This window comes from Elaeis guineensis, chromosome 3 (assembly GCF_000442705.2).
Source record: "Elaeis guineensis isolate ETL-2024a chromosome 3, EG11, whole genome shotgun sequence".
Taxonomy (NCBI): Eukaryota; Viridiplantae; Streptophyta; class Magnoliopsida; order Arecales; family Arecaceae; genus Elaeis; species Elaeis guineensis.
In genome coordinates, this window is record NC_025995.2 from 79,874,260 (window position 1) to 79,893,068 (window position 18,809).

The 18,809-nt window shown below is 34.8% G+C and overlaps 1 protein-coding gene and 1 long non-coding RNA gene across 3 annotated transcripts; one reads left to right on the top strand and one right to left on the bottom strand.

The window, feature by feature from the left end:
* Positions 1 to 879: 879 nt before the first annotated feature.
* LOC140856087 (uncharacterized) lies at positions 880 to 10,922 on the top strand. Its single transcript, XR_012139479.1, has 5 exons — positions 880 to 1,113; positions 9,727 to 9,828; positions 9,920 to 10,070; positions 10,154 to 10,280; positions 10,361 to 10,922. It is a non-coding gene; the product is annotated as an uncharacterized lncRNA (long non-coding RNA).
* Positions 10,923 to 15,366: 4,444 nt separating this feature from the next.
* Positions 15,367 to 18,566, bottom strand: LOC105035349 (purple acid phosphatase 17-like). 2 transcript variants are annotated; one of them, XM_073253852.1, is made up of 8 exons: positions 18,503 to 18,566; positions 18,242 to 18,416; positions 17,063 to 17,219; positions 16,849 to 16,956; positions 16,624 to 16,751; positions 16,416 to 16,544; positions 16,243 to 16,310; positions 15,367 to 16,145 (listed from the first exon to the last, which is right to left on the bottom strand). In XM_073253852.1, the coding sequence occupies exons 1-8, from the start codon at positions 18,514 to 18,516 to the stop codon at positions 15,935 to 15,937; spliced, it is 990 nt and encodes a 329-aa protein (XP_073109953.1). In that variant the 5' UTR covers positions 18,517 to 18,566; the 3' UTR covers positions 15,367 to 15,934. The 2 variants fall into 2 exon arrangements, with proteins under 2 accessions (XP_073109953.1, XP_073109952.1); XM_073253851.1 differs by lacking the exon at positions 18,503 to 18,566 and having other exon boundaries at positions 18,242 to 18,469.
* Between the last annotated feature and the right edge of the window lie 243 nt (positions 18,567 to 18,809).

The following is an 18,809-nucleotide window of genomic DNA, read 5'->3' on the forward strand; positions in this document are numbered from 1 at the left end:
TATTATTCAAAATATCATATAATGATATAAAAAATTATATATATTATTTAAAATATCATATATATTCATAAAAAATTATATATATTATTCAAAATATCATATATATTTATAAAAAGTCATATAAGGTATCAGAAAGTAATATATATTATTCAGGATGTTATATAAAGACACATATGAAGTCATATAAGGTATCAAAAAATTATAATAATCAATAAGATATTATATAAAAATATAAAAAATTATATATATTATTCAAAATATTATATATACTCACAGAAAGATATCAAAAAATAATAATACTGCTCTTTCATGGTTTTACAGAGGAAAAGAATATTTTATTAAAAAAAATTAGATGAAAAAATAGTTGAATGGTATTAAATGTCTGTCCCATTATTAATTACACTACATGATCCAATATGATTGGATGGTGTGTGCCATGTCAATTTTATTGTACCGCATATAGTGCACAAAGAATTACTCTATCTGAACAAGCATTTAAGAAGTTTTCCATGCAATAGGGCTAATGCTAGTTTGGAAGACATCCCTCGTCTACCCAAAAAGGAAAAAGAAAAAGGAAATAGAAAGAATCAGAGAAGTATCCATTTGTTTGGTGATGATTAAAGAGGATCACCAATTAGAATCCTCATGCGCTAGACTTGATGAATGGATCCCACATCATTAGCTAAGGTTAGTTGGAAAGATTATTAAAGTACTTACACACTGATATTCTATGTGGGTGTTTGCTGTTGGAATGTAAGGCCTGGCCCAATCAGTCTGTATGGCTGGCCCGCCTATTAAGGCAGTAACCCAATTGGAGCGAAACAGAGGATTTATCCTCTATTCTGTGCGATGGAAGCCTCATTGCATCCCCCATCATGCGTCTCCTAAACCATGTCACCCTCCCTCCTTTTATCTCTCTCTCTCTCCCACACACACAACGTGAGCCCTATCTCTCTTCCATTTTTCTTGCTCTCCCTCTCTTCTACGCACATCGTCCCTCTTCCACATCTTCTCTTCTCTTTTCTTCTTCTCTCTTCTTCTTCTTATTCTTCTTTCCTTCACCTCTTCCTCCATGCTAGATGCCATCCCATCTCTTCTTCCTACTCAACTCAGGTAAGCCCTAAACTAATTTTCTTTCTTATTTCTTACTGTATTTTTTTATTTGAAAGAAGGATTAAAATCTCCTTATAGGTTGCAACCAGATAGAGGATGATATGGCCATCCTTTTCTTCATCAAGAGAGAAATAACTCTATTTTCTTCCCTCTTTTGGCTGTAGACCTAGTTTTCTATTTATTTTCCCTCAAAGATGGACAAAGCCCTTTACAATCTTCCTCATAAACTCTTTACAACCTTATGTTCTTCTTTAATCTAGCCTTATGTCCTTGTTGGGCTGATGATTAATCTTAATCAAAGATTAATTTTGGCTTTATTTACTTACCTAGTTTCTAACTTAGGTCAGATTTATTTATAAGTGGGCAGCATCTTGAGATTTAAAAAGATCGACGTGGAATCCCTTGCTGTCCTACTAATTGAGGTAAAGTCTAGTCCATTAATTTTTTAAGCAAATTATGATTATTATCATGAGGTAGAATGATAGATTGGACTTTAAAAATCAAGAAAATTAGGTCATAATCATATAAGTTAGAAAAGAGAGTGAGTTCTGAATTTTTCTAGCATTGAATATTTATTTAGGTTTAATTGGATATTTTAGGTGCACGGTTGTTCGGATTGGCACATCAGGGGAGGATCTCTAATCACAACCACCTCATTGATTATAAATGTTTGATATCATATACTAGAAATTGTGGCATCATATACTGGCATTGTATTGGAAGCTTTAATTCTTTATGATCCCAAATCTTATCAATTGCATAAATAAACTATATATATATATAATTTATAATCTAATAATAGTAATAAAATGAAAGTTATAATTTATAATAATTTAAAATTAAAGCATTTGGACTAATCACGATATCAGTATGGCCTTGCCACGGGTGGAACGTGGTGTTTCTATTACTATGATTTCACCATGAGCAGGAATGTGGTATTTTTATTAGTATGGCCTTACCATGGACAGAAATACGATATTTTTATCAGTATGATCTTGCCATGGATAGGAACATGGTATTCTAATTTGGCTAGTCATAGGCAGGAGCATGATCATGAATAGTGTAAATATCGAAAATTCAGATTCGATCCACATTACACATATCATAATAAAATAATAAATAAGAATCATAGCTTAGTGTGGGTGTTAATAGATGTGATAGCAATTAAAAGGAAATCCTAGTTGAATCAAACTTGCTAATTTGGTTATATATGATGAGTATATCAAAGTTGCTGATGATGGAATATTGTATACATTAAAATGTTATGCTTTGAAATTTGATGAACATCCTAGTATTATTACTAAGATGGGCATATAAATACTCATTTGTTAATTTTTGATATTTGAACCATTGTTCCTCCATGAGTATGTTTATTAAAAGAATTATCATCCTTTCAAGCTTGGGTACATGCTTAGGTGATCCTTATTGAGCTGTTAGCTCATATCATTATTTCTATTTCTTTTCAGAGCTGCAGAATATCTAACTAAACCGAACTAAGGTGGAAACATTTTAGTGAAAGATAGTAGTAGTCAAGTTTGTATCTGATATTGGATGTATCTGAACCGTATAATTTTGGGATAACTAAAATTTTCAGTAAAGAATGTAATATATAGTTTACCTAAGTTATTTATCTCTTGGTATTAAATATTTGGTATAGATGTATTAGGCCTTGCATATAATCTAGAATTATACTCCACGGGATATGTAGCTATGTCATGTGTCCAACACAAATATGGTGTTTGGGATGTGACAAAGATAGTATCAGAGGCTAGATTTAAGATTCTTAAGGACAAGCTTTAAATGAGTGTGCGTAGGTAAACCTTTGGTTGGGAGTGTAGATTAGGTAGTATATCATTGTGAATTGTGTAATTCTTTTTGACTACTAATAATTAGGATTGGTTATGATTTTGAATGCAAATATTGGTTTGTGTAGGCTAAGATGGTTTGTGGTAGCGGATGAAGACATGTGAGAAGGCTTACACAATTTGCTGATAGTTCTAATATGCTTGGATGCTTGCTAAACACCAAACTAGTATTCCTTCTACACTGACAAGCAATATACACTATCATAGGGATAATGACAACCCTACTGGGAGCTCTTTAAGGGCAAGAATGCAAGGTGGATCTGGGATTGCCCTCAGAAAGCAAGTTCACTCCTTCCAATTAATTCAAACACTTTTAGGAGTGGTGCAATAGCAAACTACTATACAAACTGATATGACGAAGATAATAAAACAATAGAATCAGTTGATGCAATAATTTATACAACAATAAGAGCATTAGCAGCAACCACAACATCAATAGCAATCCTCCTCCCTAACAGTAAAGAAATGTCAGAGTTTAATAAGAGCATCGTATTGGCTTAGAAGAATTTAAGAAATTTGCCCCGTCACCTTTTCAGAGTGCCTCTGACCCTGTGGGGGCTGAAAGCTAGTTGGGTGAGATATAGCAAATCTTTGAGGTGTTAAAATATTCTCAAGAGGAGAAGGTTTGTTATACTTTTCCTTTTATTTTGCATGGAGAAGCTCGTGTTGGTGGAAGATAGAAAGGGAAAGATTGGGTATAGATATTATACATATCACTTGGAAAGTCTTTAGAGAAGACTTCTATGAAAAATACCTTTCTCATAGTATTTTGTATCAAAAGTATGAGGAGTTTTGCCAATTGAGGCAAAGTAATATATCAGTTGCTCAACATGCAACTAAATTTGAGAGCTAGCCAATTATTCTTTAGGATTAGTACAAAAGAAAAAAAATCGGGCTCGAAAGTTTGAGATTAGGCTTAGAACCCAAATTAAGCAGTAGGTATACATCCAACTTTAAGCCCTCTAAGTACAAGGAGGTACTCAATAAAGCACTAGTCATAGAGAAAGGACTTAATGATACCCAAACAGAAAGAGATGGAATGTTAAGAAAGAGGACTAGCCTGAGTGGTCCTCAAGGTCAAAGTAGCAATATGGCTGAATTAGGGATATAAGGCTAGTTCCTATACCTTCAAGAGATAGAAGGCAGCCCTCAGATATTCTTCGATGCCATAGATGTGGAGGACCTCATTTTATAAGGGATTGTATAGGGTTTGTAGGAGTATATTTCAATTATGGCCAATCAGGCCATAAGATAAATGTATGTCCTAAGAGGAGAGAGCTTATGGTACGATCGAGGTATCAATCTGTACATGTACCCTAGCTAATCCAGGCCCTCAATTGAGACCACAGCAAGGAGGATGGCAGCAGAGATCGAAGACCCAAGGAAGAGTTTATGCACTCACTCAGCAGGATGTTAATGCTTCTAATTCTATGGCAGCACAGGTATTTAGTGCTATCTTCTTTTCTATCATATTTAATAAGTTGACCTCATATATAGAAATTCATTTAGTTAGAATTATAGCTAAACTTGAGAATGTGTGTGCTGGGTATGATCAGGGTGTCATCTAATTATGCTCATATTCTGTTTGACCCTAATGTTACACATTCTTGTGTATCTACTAATTTTGTTAGGAGGAATAGTGAAATTTGACCCATGCCACTTGAGTCTGATCTAGGAGTCTCTATCCCAAATGGTAACATTATTGTAGTAGATTTTATTTGCAAATCTCACACCCTGAATATTGCAGATAAAGAAATGGTGGTTGACTTGTTAGTGTTGGAGTTGAGGGATTTTGATATAATCCTTGGTATAGATTGGTTAGCAATATATCATGCTACCATAGACTGCTTTAAAAAAAATAGTGAACTTTCATATTTTAGATCAGAAAAAATTTAGCTTCGCAGGCAGTGGATCAAATTTTTCATTAAAGTTAGTCTCTACTCTTCAAGCTAGGAAGCTTCTAACGACGAGATGTGAAGGATTTCTAGCTGTAGTAAGAGATACTCGACAAAAAGAATAGAAGCTAGACGATATTTTAGTTGTAAAAAAATTTTCTGATGTCTTTCCTGAGGAACTCTAGGATTCCTCCAGATCAAAAAATTGAGTTTTCTATCGATTTGGTTCTAGAAACTGGTCCTATATTTAAGACTCCTTATAGAATGGCTCCTACTGAATTAAAAGAGTTAAAGGAATAGTTACTTGAATTATTGAATAAGGGCTTTATCTAGCCTAGTGTACCTCTTTGGGGTGCTCTTATACTATTTGTGAAGAAGACAGATGGAAGCTTCTGATTTTACATTGATTATCGAAAGTTGAATAAGGTAACAATAAGGAACAAATATTCTTTATCGAGAATTGATGATCTATTTGATCAATTATAGAGAGTACAAATTTTTTCAAAAATTGATCTTCATTCCGGCTATCACCAACTAAAAATTAAGACTAGTGATGTGTCTAAGATGACTTTTAGAATAAGATATAGATATTATGAATTTTTGATCATGCCTTTCAGATTGACTAATGCACTTGCAGCCTTTATAGACCTTATAAATAGAATATTCAAATCTTATCTAAACCAATTTGTAGTGGTATTCATTGATGATATCTTAATCTATTCAAGGAGTATACAAGAGCATGAGAAATATTTAAGGATAGTGTTGCAAACTCTTAGAGAAAAGGAACATTATGCAAAGCTCCTAAAGTATGATTTTTGACTCGATAGTGTTGCCTTCTTTGGGTATGTGATATTCAAAAATGGTATTTATATTGGTCCAAAGAAAATAAAATTAGTGGTTGAGTGAGCCACCATACTAATATATCTAAAGTATGTAGTTTCTTGAGATTAGCTGGCTATTATCGTAGATTTGTTGAAGGATTCTCTTGTATTGCTATACCTTTATCTCGTTTAACCTAAAAATGAGTGAAATTTGAATGGATAAAGAAGTATGAGCAGAGCTTTCAAGAATTAAAGAAGAGATTGGTTGTAGCTCCAGTGTTGACCATTCCATCTAGAATAGGAGGTTTCACTATTTATAGTGGTGTCTCTCGGAAGGGCCTAGGCTATGTCTTGATGCAGAATGAAAAGATAATAGCTTACGCCTCTTGACAGCTGAAATCTTATAAGCAAAATTATCCCACTCACAATTTAGAATTAGCAGCTATAGTTTTTGCTCTAAAAATATGGAGATATTATCTATATGGAGAGCCTTGTGAAGTTTATACTGATCATAAGAGTTTGAAGTATATATTCACTCAAAAAAAATTGAATTTGAGACAAAGAAGATGATTAGAGTTACTAAAAGATTATGATCTCACTATCAATTACCATCTAGAAAAAGTAAATGTGGTAATAGATGCTTTGAGCAGGAAATCAACAGCTGAATTGATAGCCTCAATTACTTCACAGAGGACTATCTTGATGGATTTGGAAAGATTGAATATTGAAGTATGCTTGTATCATGCCAACTCTCAAATTGCTAATCTTATAATACAATCCACTTTAATTGAAAGGATTAAAGCCTCTCAGAGTGAAGATCTAGAACTCCAGAAGACCAAGATGTTGGTAGAATTTGGAGCTCTAGTAGGGTTTCGAGTTCATAAAGATGGCTCCTTGAGGTTTGGCAATAGACTCTGTGTCCCCAAAAATTCAAAACTGAAGAAAAAAAATTTAGAAGAAGCCCATAGGTCTCCTTATACCAGGCATCCTGGAGGTACCAAAATGTATCAGGATCTATGAGAAAATTTTTGGAATGGCATGAAGGACATTGTGAGCAAGTAAAGGCTAAATGTTAGAGACTCACAGGATCTTTGCAATCTCTTTCTATTCCTCAATGGAAATGGGAACATATAATCATGGATTTTGTGATGGGTCTATCTAGAACCCCTAAAGGTAACAATGCTGTATGGGTGATTATTGATCGATTGATGAAGTCAGCTCACTTCTTGCCTTTTAGAGTTGGAATGTCATTGGAAAAGTTAGCAAGTTGTATATTGAGTAAATTGTAAGATTACATGGAGTTCCTATTTCTATAGTATCAGATAGAGATAGTAGGTTTGTGTCTCAGTTTTGGAGAAGTCTTCATAAAGCCATGGGCACCAAATTGAACTTTAGCATAGCCTTTCATCTATAAACTGATAGACAATCTGAAAGAACCATTCAGATTCTAGAGGATATGTTAAGAGCTTGTGTCTTAGATCTGGGAGGTTCTTGGGATAGCCACTTGCCTCTAATGAAATTTGCATATAATAGCTACTAGGATAGTATCCAGAAGGCTCTTTTCAAAGTATTATATAGCAGAAAGTGTAGATCTCCTATTTGTTGGGGTGATGCTGGTGAAAGAAGGTTATTGGGTCCTGAACTAGTACAATAAACTATAGAGAAAGTCCAATCAAACAGCAAAAAGTTACGAACAGCTCAAGATACACAAAAGAGTTATGCAGATAATAGAAGATGGAAGTTAGAGTTCTAAGTTGGAGACATATCTTCTTAAAAGTATCGCCTTCCAAAGGTTTGATGCGGTTTGCTATCCATGGCAAGCTCAATTCAAGATACATGGGTCCCTTCAAAATTTTGGATAGAGTTGGAAAAGTGGCATGCAGAGTAGCATTACTATCTATTCTTTTTGATGTACATAACATATTTCATGTATCAATGCTGAGGAAGTACATACAAGATCCTAGCCATATAATAGAGTATGAGCCATTACAGCTACATGAGGATTGAACATATAAAGAGGATCCAATTTTAATGGTAGATAAAAAAGAATAAATCTGAGACATCGCACTATTTCTTACATCAAGATCAATGGAGTAATCACACAGAAAGAAAAATGACTTGGGAGTTAGAGAGCAAGATGAAAGAAAGATATCCTCAGCTTTTTATACACTTAGGTATGTAAATTTCGAGAATAAAATTTTATTTAAGGAGGGAGGATGTAAGGCCTGGCCCAGCCAATCCATATGGCTAGCCCACCTATTAAGGTGGTGATCTAATTGGAGCGAAATAGAGGATTTATCCTCTATTCCATGCGATGGAAGTCCCACCACCTCCTCCATCATCTGTCTCCAAAACCTCATCACCCTCCCTCCTTTTATCTCTCTCTCTCTCCCACATAAACACCATCAGCCCTCTCTTTCTTCCATTTTTCTATCTCTTCCTCTCTTCTACACACATCATCCCTCTCCCACATCTTCTCTTCTCTTTTCTTCTTCTCTATTCTTTTTTTTTTTCTCCTCCTCTTCCTCCATGCTAAACATCAGCCCATCTCTTCTTCCTACTAAACTTAGATAAACCTTAAACTAATTTTTTTTCTTATTTCTTGCTGTATTTTTCCATTTGAAAGAAAGATCACTATAAAAAATTAAGGTATTAGCGACGGACATTAGCGGCTGTATTTTTGTCGTCGCTAATAATTGATTTTAGCAACAGCATTATCGATGGCAATCTGCTATCTCTAATAATAATTTTTACCAATGGGCTTTGACACGGTTTTGTATGCCGTCACTAAAAATATTACCGACGGCAGTTGCCATTGCTATAGTTATTAGCGATGGCTTTAGCGACGAAAATTTTATCATCGCTAATACTAACTCTAAAATCCACTCGTCGGTTCTTGATATTTTATTTTTGCTCATCCTGCCACCGCCTCCCTCTTTTCCTCACCTCTGGTCTCTCTCTTTCCCCCATCGTCGGATCCTGCTTCCCTGAAACCTCGATCACCCCCCCGAACCTCCGGCCACCCCCTCGAGCTCCCGACTGCCTTCTTGAGCCTCTGACTGCCTTTCGCCTCTCTGAGCCCTCGGCTTGCCTCCCCTTGATCGCCTTCAATACCCCTCTTTCCTCCATCATCGGATCGGATCTGGCTTCTCTAAGCCCTTGACCACTTCCTTGACCCCCCGAGCCCCGAGCCCACCTTCCCCCTTCTTCCCCCCATCTTCCTCTTTGCTCCCCCCATTTTTCTCCTATGGTGCTGTGCCACCACGTTCGTGGCACAGCACCACGTCCGTGCCGCAGCGCCACATCCGTGGGTTTGGTGAGTATTAGCGATGGTGGCGGCGATGGCTCCACAGCGGTCGCCAAATGCCATTATTTAAATTTTTTAATATTTTTAAATTAATATTATTAGATTTGATTAAATTAGATTTAATATTTAAATTAAATTAATAATATTTAATTTAAATATTAGTAATATTTAAATTAAATTTAATATTTTTTTCCATCAAAGGAGAGAGGAAGAAAAAAATGGTTGACTATATACAAAATTAAGTCTCAAGCCATTCATTACGCGCTCAAAGAAGAAGAAGAGCCCCATTTACTAGAATACTTTCAGGAGGATGAAACATCTGGAGTTTATCAGTCTTTCATAGATGCAGAGTTGGATGCTCTAGATTTTCTTCTATGTGATGGCCAACATAAGAAGGTAGATTATTCTGAGTTTATTTTAAAAGACAATCCTATCCAAGAAGGAAAAAAAAAGATGAAAATGAAGAAATGGAAGAAGAGGAAGAATTGGATGAAGAATCTGAAGGCTACCAAATATCTGAAGAGGCCGATGAGTAGTGCTCCTTGCTTGTGATGAACTTCTAGACCTCTAACTCATTTTAAATACTTATCTAATATCCATCTAAAAGGTATCAAATATCCAAAGGGTACCAAATATCTAAATATTTGTCTTGCATCATTTTAAATCTTGCGTTGCCACCCATAATTATATAATTAATTCATGAATCTATTTATTTTTATTTTCAGAGATTATAGATCATGTCTTTCAGAGATCGGAGCCATCACAGTCAAGGAGAGAGCTCTCATGCAGCCAGAGCTCATATGGTTCTGTAGCACACATACCACATGGTAAACTCTAATACTTTAGATATTCTCTTTTATCTTATTTTATCTTTTTTTATCTAATATAATATTCTTTATGATGTTTTAATACTTTCAGGTTCGAACACCGTGGGGTCACCAATAACCCCGCAGTCACATGGAGTAGTGTTCGGCTCTCAGAGTTAGTGGCGTGGTAGAGGACCCATCTGGCTTGTAGCACCTCTGATTTGGCCGGAGGATAGAGAGCTTATCTACATTCAGAGCCACTCGTAATTACTATATCTTCACTGAATATATTTAAAATTTATCCATTTTAGAGATTAACATTTATTGCTCAAAATCAATTTTGCAGCATATTTACAGAGCCTAGGGTGCCTCATGTGGTTATTAGGATCATTTGATGATTAATATTGGGGCCAGTGAATGAGTTCTCCAGTTGGCCATCGGGGGCTCCTGATGCAGTCTGGAAGATATTCTTGGTAAGTCAAAGATATTTAATTTTTAAATTCATGATAGATTTGTATTCTATTTATTAATACATGGTTGCTTCTACTTACAGAGATACTATTGATTCAAGACTCCTCAAAATGATGAGGCTGGCCGTCGGACCTTCAAAGAGGTAGCCACACCGAGGTTTCAGGATGGGTTGTACAGCCTTCGACAGTCCACCATAGAGCACTTCAGTTCCGAGTCACCATTAGACTGAAAGTCTTATACAAATCATTGGATGCGGGCAGACATATGAGAGGCCCTCTGCAACCAGTAGAGTATTGAAGAATACCCTGATAGGTTATAGAGGGCATGGTAGAATCGGTCTGCCCAACAGCATCCGATCAAGCACACTGGCGGCTTCATTGGCACACATGTTGTGGATGATAGATTGATAAAAATTTTATACTTTAATTAATTTCATATTGAATTGATCATATGCATATTTTAATTAATTTAATTTTATTATTTATTTATTATAGACACGTCAGTTGGGTCGTGCACCAGAGCAGCTACAAATATGGGAGGCCACGTACCAATCTAAGAGGACTGATGATTATTTAGATCTTAGATCTTGAAAAATCATTGTAACAAACTTAAAATATTATTTATTAAGTTTTTATATATACTGATATATATGCACTAATAAATTTTTAAACTATATAGGCAGATTATGCGGAGTATCTTATATCATGGCACGGTGAGGATCCATCCTCTCAGCCCCTCCTTGATCTCGAGCGATGGTTCAAGGCCATCAAAGGGATAAGTAGGAGCCGGATCATAGGATTCGACCATAGCTTTGAACCTCTAGCAGCTCGATACTCCTCCTCTCAAGCCTCGATGACCCAGATATGGGATGATGCATTTGTAGAGAAGGTCGTGCGGAGGCTTTAGGGCCAGTGACCTTAGAGCTTCTGAGATGCCGTCCATGATGCAGTCATTGAGATTCTCCAAGATCCGTATATGATCGTCATTATCACAGCCATCACAGTAGATAAGTCTAGCTATAATTTTTTTTATTTATTTTAAATTTTTATATTTAAAAACTTTATATATTTAGGCTTGAGTTTGGGAAGGAAACTTAGGAAGTAAAAGTTCAATCTAACCATCCAATCGATGGACCAGGGGTGTCTATAGATCTATATCATCAAATAAAATATATAGAAACAATCTATTCAAAAATCAGAGTAGTATATCGAACTATACGTCTCCGTATCAACATATACATTTTTGTATCAAAATTTATTAATAATATTTTATTTTTTCATTACAGAATGCTGGGATATCCGGCTCTCATCCATCAGTTGCTAGAGAGGACATATAGGAGTAAGAGGAGGATGAGGAGGATCTCACATGATTTTTTTTGGATATGTTTGTAATTTTGATACTTGTAAAGCAATATAAATTTTTAAAATTATATAATTTATATTTTTAATATAATATAATTAATTTTATATTTATAATTATTTTAAATAATTATTATTTTATTTATAATAGATTTTAAAAATTATTATTATTTATTATTGTGATTAAAATAGATTTTAAAATATTTAATTATAAATTTTTTTAAAAAAATAAAAAATTATTAGCGATGGCATTAGCGATGCAAATGCTGTCACTAATAGTTTTTAAAAAAATTAAAAAACTATTAACGATGGCATTAGTGATGATCTTACCATCACTAATAGTTTTTTAAATTTTAATTAATAAAAATTTAAATTATTAGTGACAGCTTTCTCGTCACTATTATCTTTATTAGAGATGGAGTATTTGCCATCACTAATAATGGTAATTAGCGATGATGATATTTTCGACTAAATTTTAACGACGAGAGGCCACCGCTAATAGTATTAATGACGGCAATCTTGCTCTTAGCGATGTTAGTTAGCCGTCGCTAATAATCTATTTTTTTATAGTGGATTAAAACCTCCTCATATATAGGTTGCAGCCAGATAGAAGATAATATTGTCATCCTTTTCTTCATCAAGAGAGGAATAACTCTATTTCTTCTCTCTTTTAGTTGTAGACCTAGTTTTCTATTTATTTTCCCTCAAAAATAGACAAAACCCTTTACCATCTTCCTCGTAAACTCTCAACAACCTTATGTTCTTCTTTAATCTAGCCTTATGTCCTTATTGTGTAGATGATTAATCTTAATCAAAGATTAATTTTGGATTTATTTGCTTCCCTAGTTTGTAATTTAGATCAAATTTATTTATAAATGGGCAGCAACTTGAGGTTTGAAAAGATCAACGTGGAATCCCTTGCAATCCTACTAATTGAGGTAAAATCTAATCCATTAATTTCTTAAGCAAGTTATGATTATTATCATGGGGTAGAATGGTAAATTGGACTTTAAAAATCAAGAGAATTAGGTTATAATCATATAAGTTAGAAAAGAGAGTGAGTTCTAAATTGTTCTACCATTGAATGTTGATTTAGGATTAATTGAATATTTTAGGTGCATGACAGTTCAGATGGGCACATCAAGGGAATTGCTAGCTATCAAAGGTAAGAATCTCTAATCACAACCACCTGCATTGATTATAAATATTTGACATCATATATTAGAAATTGTGGGCATCGTATACTGGCATTGTATTGCAAGCTTTAATTCTTTATGATCCCAAATTTTGTCAATTGCATAAATAAACTATATATATACAAATAATTTATAATCTAATAATAGTAATAAAATAAAAGTTATAATTTATAATAATTTAAAATTAGGGCATCTAGACTAGTTACAACATCAGTACGGCCTCACCACAAGCAGGAACGTGGTATTTCTATTAGTATGGTCTCACCACGAGTAGAAATGTGGTATTTTTATTAGTATGGCCTTACCATAGGTAGGAACACGATACTTTTATCAACATAACCTTGTCATGGGTGGAAATATGATATTCTAGTATGATTAGTCATAGGTAGGAGCGTGACCATGAGTAGTCCAAATATCAAAAATTTGGATCTCATCTACATTATACATATCATAATAAAATAATAAATAAGAATCATAGCTTAGTATGGGTGTTAATAGATGTGATAGCAATTGAAAGGAAATTTTAGTTGAATCGCACTTGCTGATTTGGTTATATATGATGGGTATATCAAAGTTGCTGATGATGGAATATTGTATACATTGAAATATTATGTTTTGAAATTTGATGAACATCCTAGTATTATTATTGAGTTGGGCATATAAGTACTCACTTATTAATTTTTGATATTTGAATCATTGTTCCTCTATGAGTATGTTTATTAAAAAAATTACTATCCTTTCATGCTTGTGTACATGCTTAGGAGATCCTTATTGAGCTGTTAGCTCATACCGTTATTTTTATTTCTTTTCAAAGTCACAGAATAACTAGCTAGATCGAACTGAGATGGAAACTTTTTGGTGAAAGGTAATAGTAGTTAAGTTTGTATTTGATATTGGATGTATCTAAATCATATAATTTTGGGATCGCTAAAATTTTTAATAAAAAATATAATATATAGTTTGCTTAAATTATTTATCTCTTGGTATTAAATATTTGGTTCAAGGTATCAGACCTTGCATATAATTTAGAATTGCATTATATGTGGCCGTGCCATGTTCCCAACCCAAGTATAGAGTTTGGGGTGTGATATGGGATCTTTCCATTCCATTTAAAACATTATTTCCAACCAAGTGCTGACGCCACAGAATATATTTTCAAAGATTTTGTGGTTGGTTTCTGTTTGGCAAACACTGTATTTTATATACCAGCTGAGGAAGTAGATGGAGATCTTGCCAACCCCATTTCTTGAATTGAAAATGATAGGAACTACTAACAACCCACACACATAAAGAACCAAGTACAATTGTCAGAGTCATGCAGTAGTTTAACTACTTTTTCTTTTAAATTGATCAATAAAAAAATGTTTGTTTGAGGCGGAAAGAAAAACATTGATCAATAAAATAATATACATTTTGTTCCGTTCTACCGAAAGTCCGCACATCATATTATCGGAGAACGACTAGAAAAACTAAGGTCTCCGTTACCTGCCAAATCTTGAGCCTAGATTTGCGTTTAGTTTAAATAAGCTCTTCTGTGCTAGCCCTTATCCTGTGCAATAATTTTAGATGAATATGACAATCTATAATATTTTTTTTATTGACGTGATTTCATAATAATTTTTTTTGTTAATATTATTTATATCATTTTCATTTATTAGCATGATTTCTGTAACGGTTGTTATCATTTTCTTATTATGAAATCTGAATACTAGCATAAATAAGCTGTGTAATAAAGCTCCTTTTTTTTTTCTCCATGCTTTTCTTTTGTTCCTTTTCTTTTTTTTTTCTGCAAATATTTTTGCACATTCTCTATTCTTCTGGCTTCTGAATCCAAGTTTGCCATAAGCCTTTCAGATGTCAGGAGTTTTCACTGAGCTCTTTGATCCTCCTGCATTAGGATTTTAGGTCTTTGTTTGATAAATTGTCGGATCATACATGGGTTTACTAAATTAAGAGTTATTATGATGGATTAGTCAAGTCTTACGAGGCTTGAATTGTTGAATCGGTTTTCCTAGTTTGATGGACAGAGTGACATGAGTCTTGTCCTGGTAATTATTCCTTCAAAGTGATGACACACCTTTCACTACGGTTAATAGTATTATTTCATATATTTAACAGAGGAACCGATTATATTTTATTCAATCGAAGTGGATATAGATTTGCTCCATGATTTCATTGTTCTTTTAGTATTATTTCATACGTTGACAGAGGAACTGATTATACTTTATTTGATTAAAGTGGATATAGATTTGCTCCATGATTTTTTTCTTATTTTGTTTTGCTAATGCTCCAATTGTCTTTTGAGGGGAAAAGTAGCACCCTGCTTCCAATGGAATTATGCAATTATGAATATATTGAGTGTTATCACATAATCTTGGATAGTAGGAATAGTTAGTGGTTCATATAATATTAGAGCTCTCTCCGCCGGCCCACAAAGCATTCTCAGCAATGCATCAGAACATTTAACAGAGTCTTTCTTTCAATTTACATTGGGAATAATCAGACGCTCCAAAATAGATGTCTGCAGTATCATATTGCAGGAATGAGAAGAAGTCAGCTTATTAACAATATTGTGAGGATGGTTCTCTTCTCCAAACATCAACTTTGCAGTGCCAAACTAGGACATTGTAATATATATATATACATAAATTCTGCTGTGTCATGGCTTCTGCTAAACCCTCATAGTGAGTAGCAATCAAAATTGTCCTCCACTTGCATGATGAAATCAAAGGCACTTATTTTTGGGGCATTTTGCACTAGAAGCAGCAAAAGACTACTCATGTTGATGACTAAATCAGATTTCAAGCCACCACTGAGTTGAGAATGGAGGGTATTGGGATGGGCAACAGCAAAAAGCAAGCTCAAATATATGCATGTAGGCACATGGCTCAGAAAACTATGGGAATATTAATACATAGGCACTGAGTGATCCTTTGGTGCTGCTGCTTTGCCCATTCCAAACCAACTATGCCCTCAGAACTAGATTTTGCAGTTCAATCTTAATGCAGTCTGCATTACACACCACATCAAAATGGCTCCCAATTTGCAATAGCCAAGGTCCTTAGTGTCTGTCTTAACTTGCAGTTGTAATTCTATTCTTCCCTACATGAAAGAGTGTAGCAGTTTGTTCATGTTCCATCTGTGCAAAATGCTACCAAACACATCATAGAACACAACCTCGGCATCAGTTTTTGTTAAATGCAAAGAAATGAAACCCTGCCCATCATGGAAGAATTGCAGTTTTTCAGTGGTTGGAGTGAAGATTCCTCTCCATGCCTTTGAACCTCCTCCACTTGTTAGAAATTGGATTGGACTGCAAGAAGAATCCAATAATACTGGATTGAAGATCTTATTTAAAATTAGCAAACATGTTTTCCTATATTAATCTCGAGGAGCCATTTAGTGTTTACCTATCGGTGCTCCTAATGTGCTCGAGGCAATGGTCATGCCCATTGATATAGAGATCAACACCATAAGCCTGCAAAACCTAAAATCAGAAGCTACTTGACAAAACTATAAGCTATAACAAGGATACTACCCATAATCATAGTCGCACAAGGTTGGAAAATAACAATTCAATTACCTTAAGCACTGGGAGGAGCAAGTTCACAAGCTCAATGGTATCTCCATGATCACTTACACTTCGAATAGTATGGTGACCAATGACAATCTTCCAAGTTGCCATAGATTCTTTCAATGCAGAATCCAAATCCTATTAACCAGATGAACTAAATGTTGGTTAAGCAACATATGAAGTTCAGTTTAATCATAGAAAGCACTCATGTTACAACCTCCAAGACACCTTTGATGTATTCTTCCCGAGGAGCAACTTCCCTCCAATCATAGTGATTGTCTTTTGGGTGTGTCCAATACTTCTCAACAAAAGGAGTAGTATCCACAAAGAAAAAATGTGCAAATTCTAGAAGAAAAAGAGGAAAGACATGTTTGTTTATTTCTTATAGTGTCACACATAAATGAAAATCTCTGTTTAGGAAGCCTAATGAAGAATTTCTTACCTGCATCTACCATGAAAGATCTCATGCAAAGCCATCGGTTGTCGAGTATTTGAAGCACAGGGTCCAATTGTGCCACTGCATTACCCCTATAGTCATGATTTCCCAAAACTAAAGAACCATAGTTAAGGAAGCATAGATTAGAACCAATGATCCATGTGGAAAAAATAAAAGAAATTATATCTTTTTATTGGAAATCATCTTTCAATTAGCTTACCACTATACCATTGCTTCTGCAAGCTCTTGGCAGTGTATATATTGCTGAATGATTCAATGAATGCTGTGTCATTGACGCCTGTCAGCCCACTCTCGTAGAAATTATCACCAACAGAAATCACAAAATCTATGTCAAGCTCCTCCCCAATCCTTCCCATCTATTTACATCAAACCAAATTGCTCAATTTTGCTCCCATGATTAGTTAGAATCACAGATAAATAAAAGAAATATAATTGAAAATATTGTATATGAACAATTATGCAGAAATTCCTCAAATGTCTCTTATCTATAAAGAAAATTACAATTTCCATTTATTTCTTAAGAAATTGACGGCCACATTGACACGCACAAAAAAATCCAAAATCCTGCACAAGTTAATTTATGAAGTGGTGAATATATAACTCATAATAACATTTAAAAGAAACCAAACCACCTTTAAGTAATTGAAAATTTAATAAAACAGGAGAAAGAAACATGGGAATACATTTAATATCTGTTAGCTAAACTCATACATAGGTATCCTCACACTTTTTACGTATATATACACGCTAGGGGGATTAATTATAAATAAAATAAGCAAAATAATGCTAACGCGTGAGAAATTCTCCTAAAAAAAATCACTTATCAGATTAATTTTGATAAGACATTGAAAAAGAATTATAACAAGAAATAATATTAAAAGAAAAAAAAGGACATTATCCCTAAAAGGCCATTTATGCTACACAAGACAAGAAGCTAGGTTTGTGGGTTCTAGAGTTGACGACTGAATTTAACCACATACCTCCCCAAAACTACCATCATTTATTGTGACATCTCATAGTACCAACAATTCAGAAGTTACCACCTCATACAAATTATTCCTGATCGAGCACACCATCAAACACAACCCCTTACTTCTATAGCAATTGTGCACTTGATGAATGAAGCTCATAAAAATGAGCGATTGTGATTAATAGCGTTCACGCCCACACAGTGCACGTACATGAAATGGGAATAGTTTTTCGACTACCTCTTCTTCTTAGGAACAAACTTCTTCCCCCCCTCCCTTGCCATTCACTTGAGAGACAACTCCAAATCATACAAAAAGTCTCATAAAAAAAAAAATAATAAAAATCAACGAGAGAAGAACAACGAGGGTAAACGGAGAGATGCATTGTATATAAATGGAAATATCTCAACCTGGTATGCTACTTGGGATTGGTTGTAGGTCCCTCTTCTTCCCCAATCTCCGACGGCCAAGAGGCTCAGCGAGCCATCGCTCTTCGCCGGGTGCGTGAACCGTTGGAGCTCCGCCGACGAAGAGAGGAAGAGAATTGTGGAGCCCCACAAAAGGATGAGGAACAGGGTGATGGACCTGCATGGAGAGGTAGCCATGGCTCTGGTCATTTGGAGCCAAAGGCCGAGGGGGGACAGTCACGCTGGAATGATACAAGTACTTACCTGGGGGAGGCCATATCCTGGAAGCATCCAAGGTGATGCAATTACCATACAAGCAAGTTTGGCGTGGGGGGATGACATTTTATAAGTATAGATATGAATACCATAAATGTCTTCCAATTGTTTTATATGGTACTTGTAGCCATCTATTTGGCATTTTTTAGACATTGTTTTCAAAAAAAATAGAAATGATGGACTGGAATCCTCAACAGCCCCCAATAAAAAACTGCCACGTGTTCTGCATGTGGTGTAGCTCACATGGCGTTACCTTGTTATGCCCACTATTTTGTTGCGGTTCATCTACCTGGTA

Excerpts from the sequence above, each read along its gene's own strand:
- LOC105035349 (XM_073253851.1), bottom strand. The coding sequence starts at position 18,448 with ATGACCAGAGCCATGGCTACCTCTCCATGCAGGTCCATCACCCTGTTC. Across the intron at positions 17,220-18,241 it reads AATCCCAAGTAGCATACCAG|ATGGGAAGGATTGGGGAGGA; the intron begins GTTGAGATATTT and ends TGATGTAAATAG. Across the intron at positions 16,957-17,062 it reads GCAGAAGCAATGGTATAGTG|TTTTGGGAAATCATGACTAT; the intron begins GTAAGCTAATTG and ends ATGGTTCTTTAG.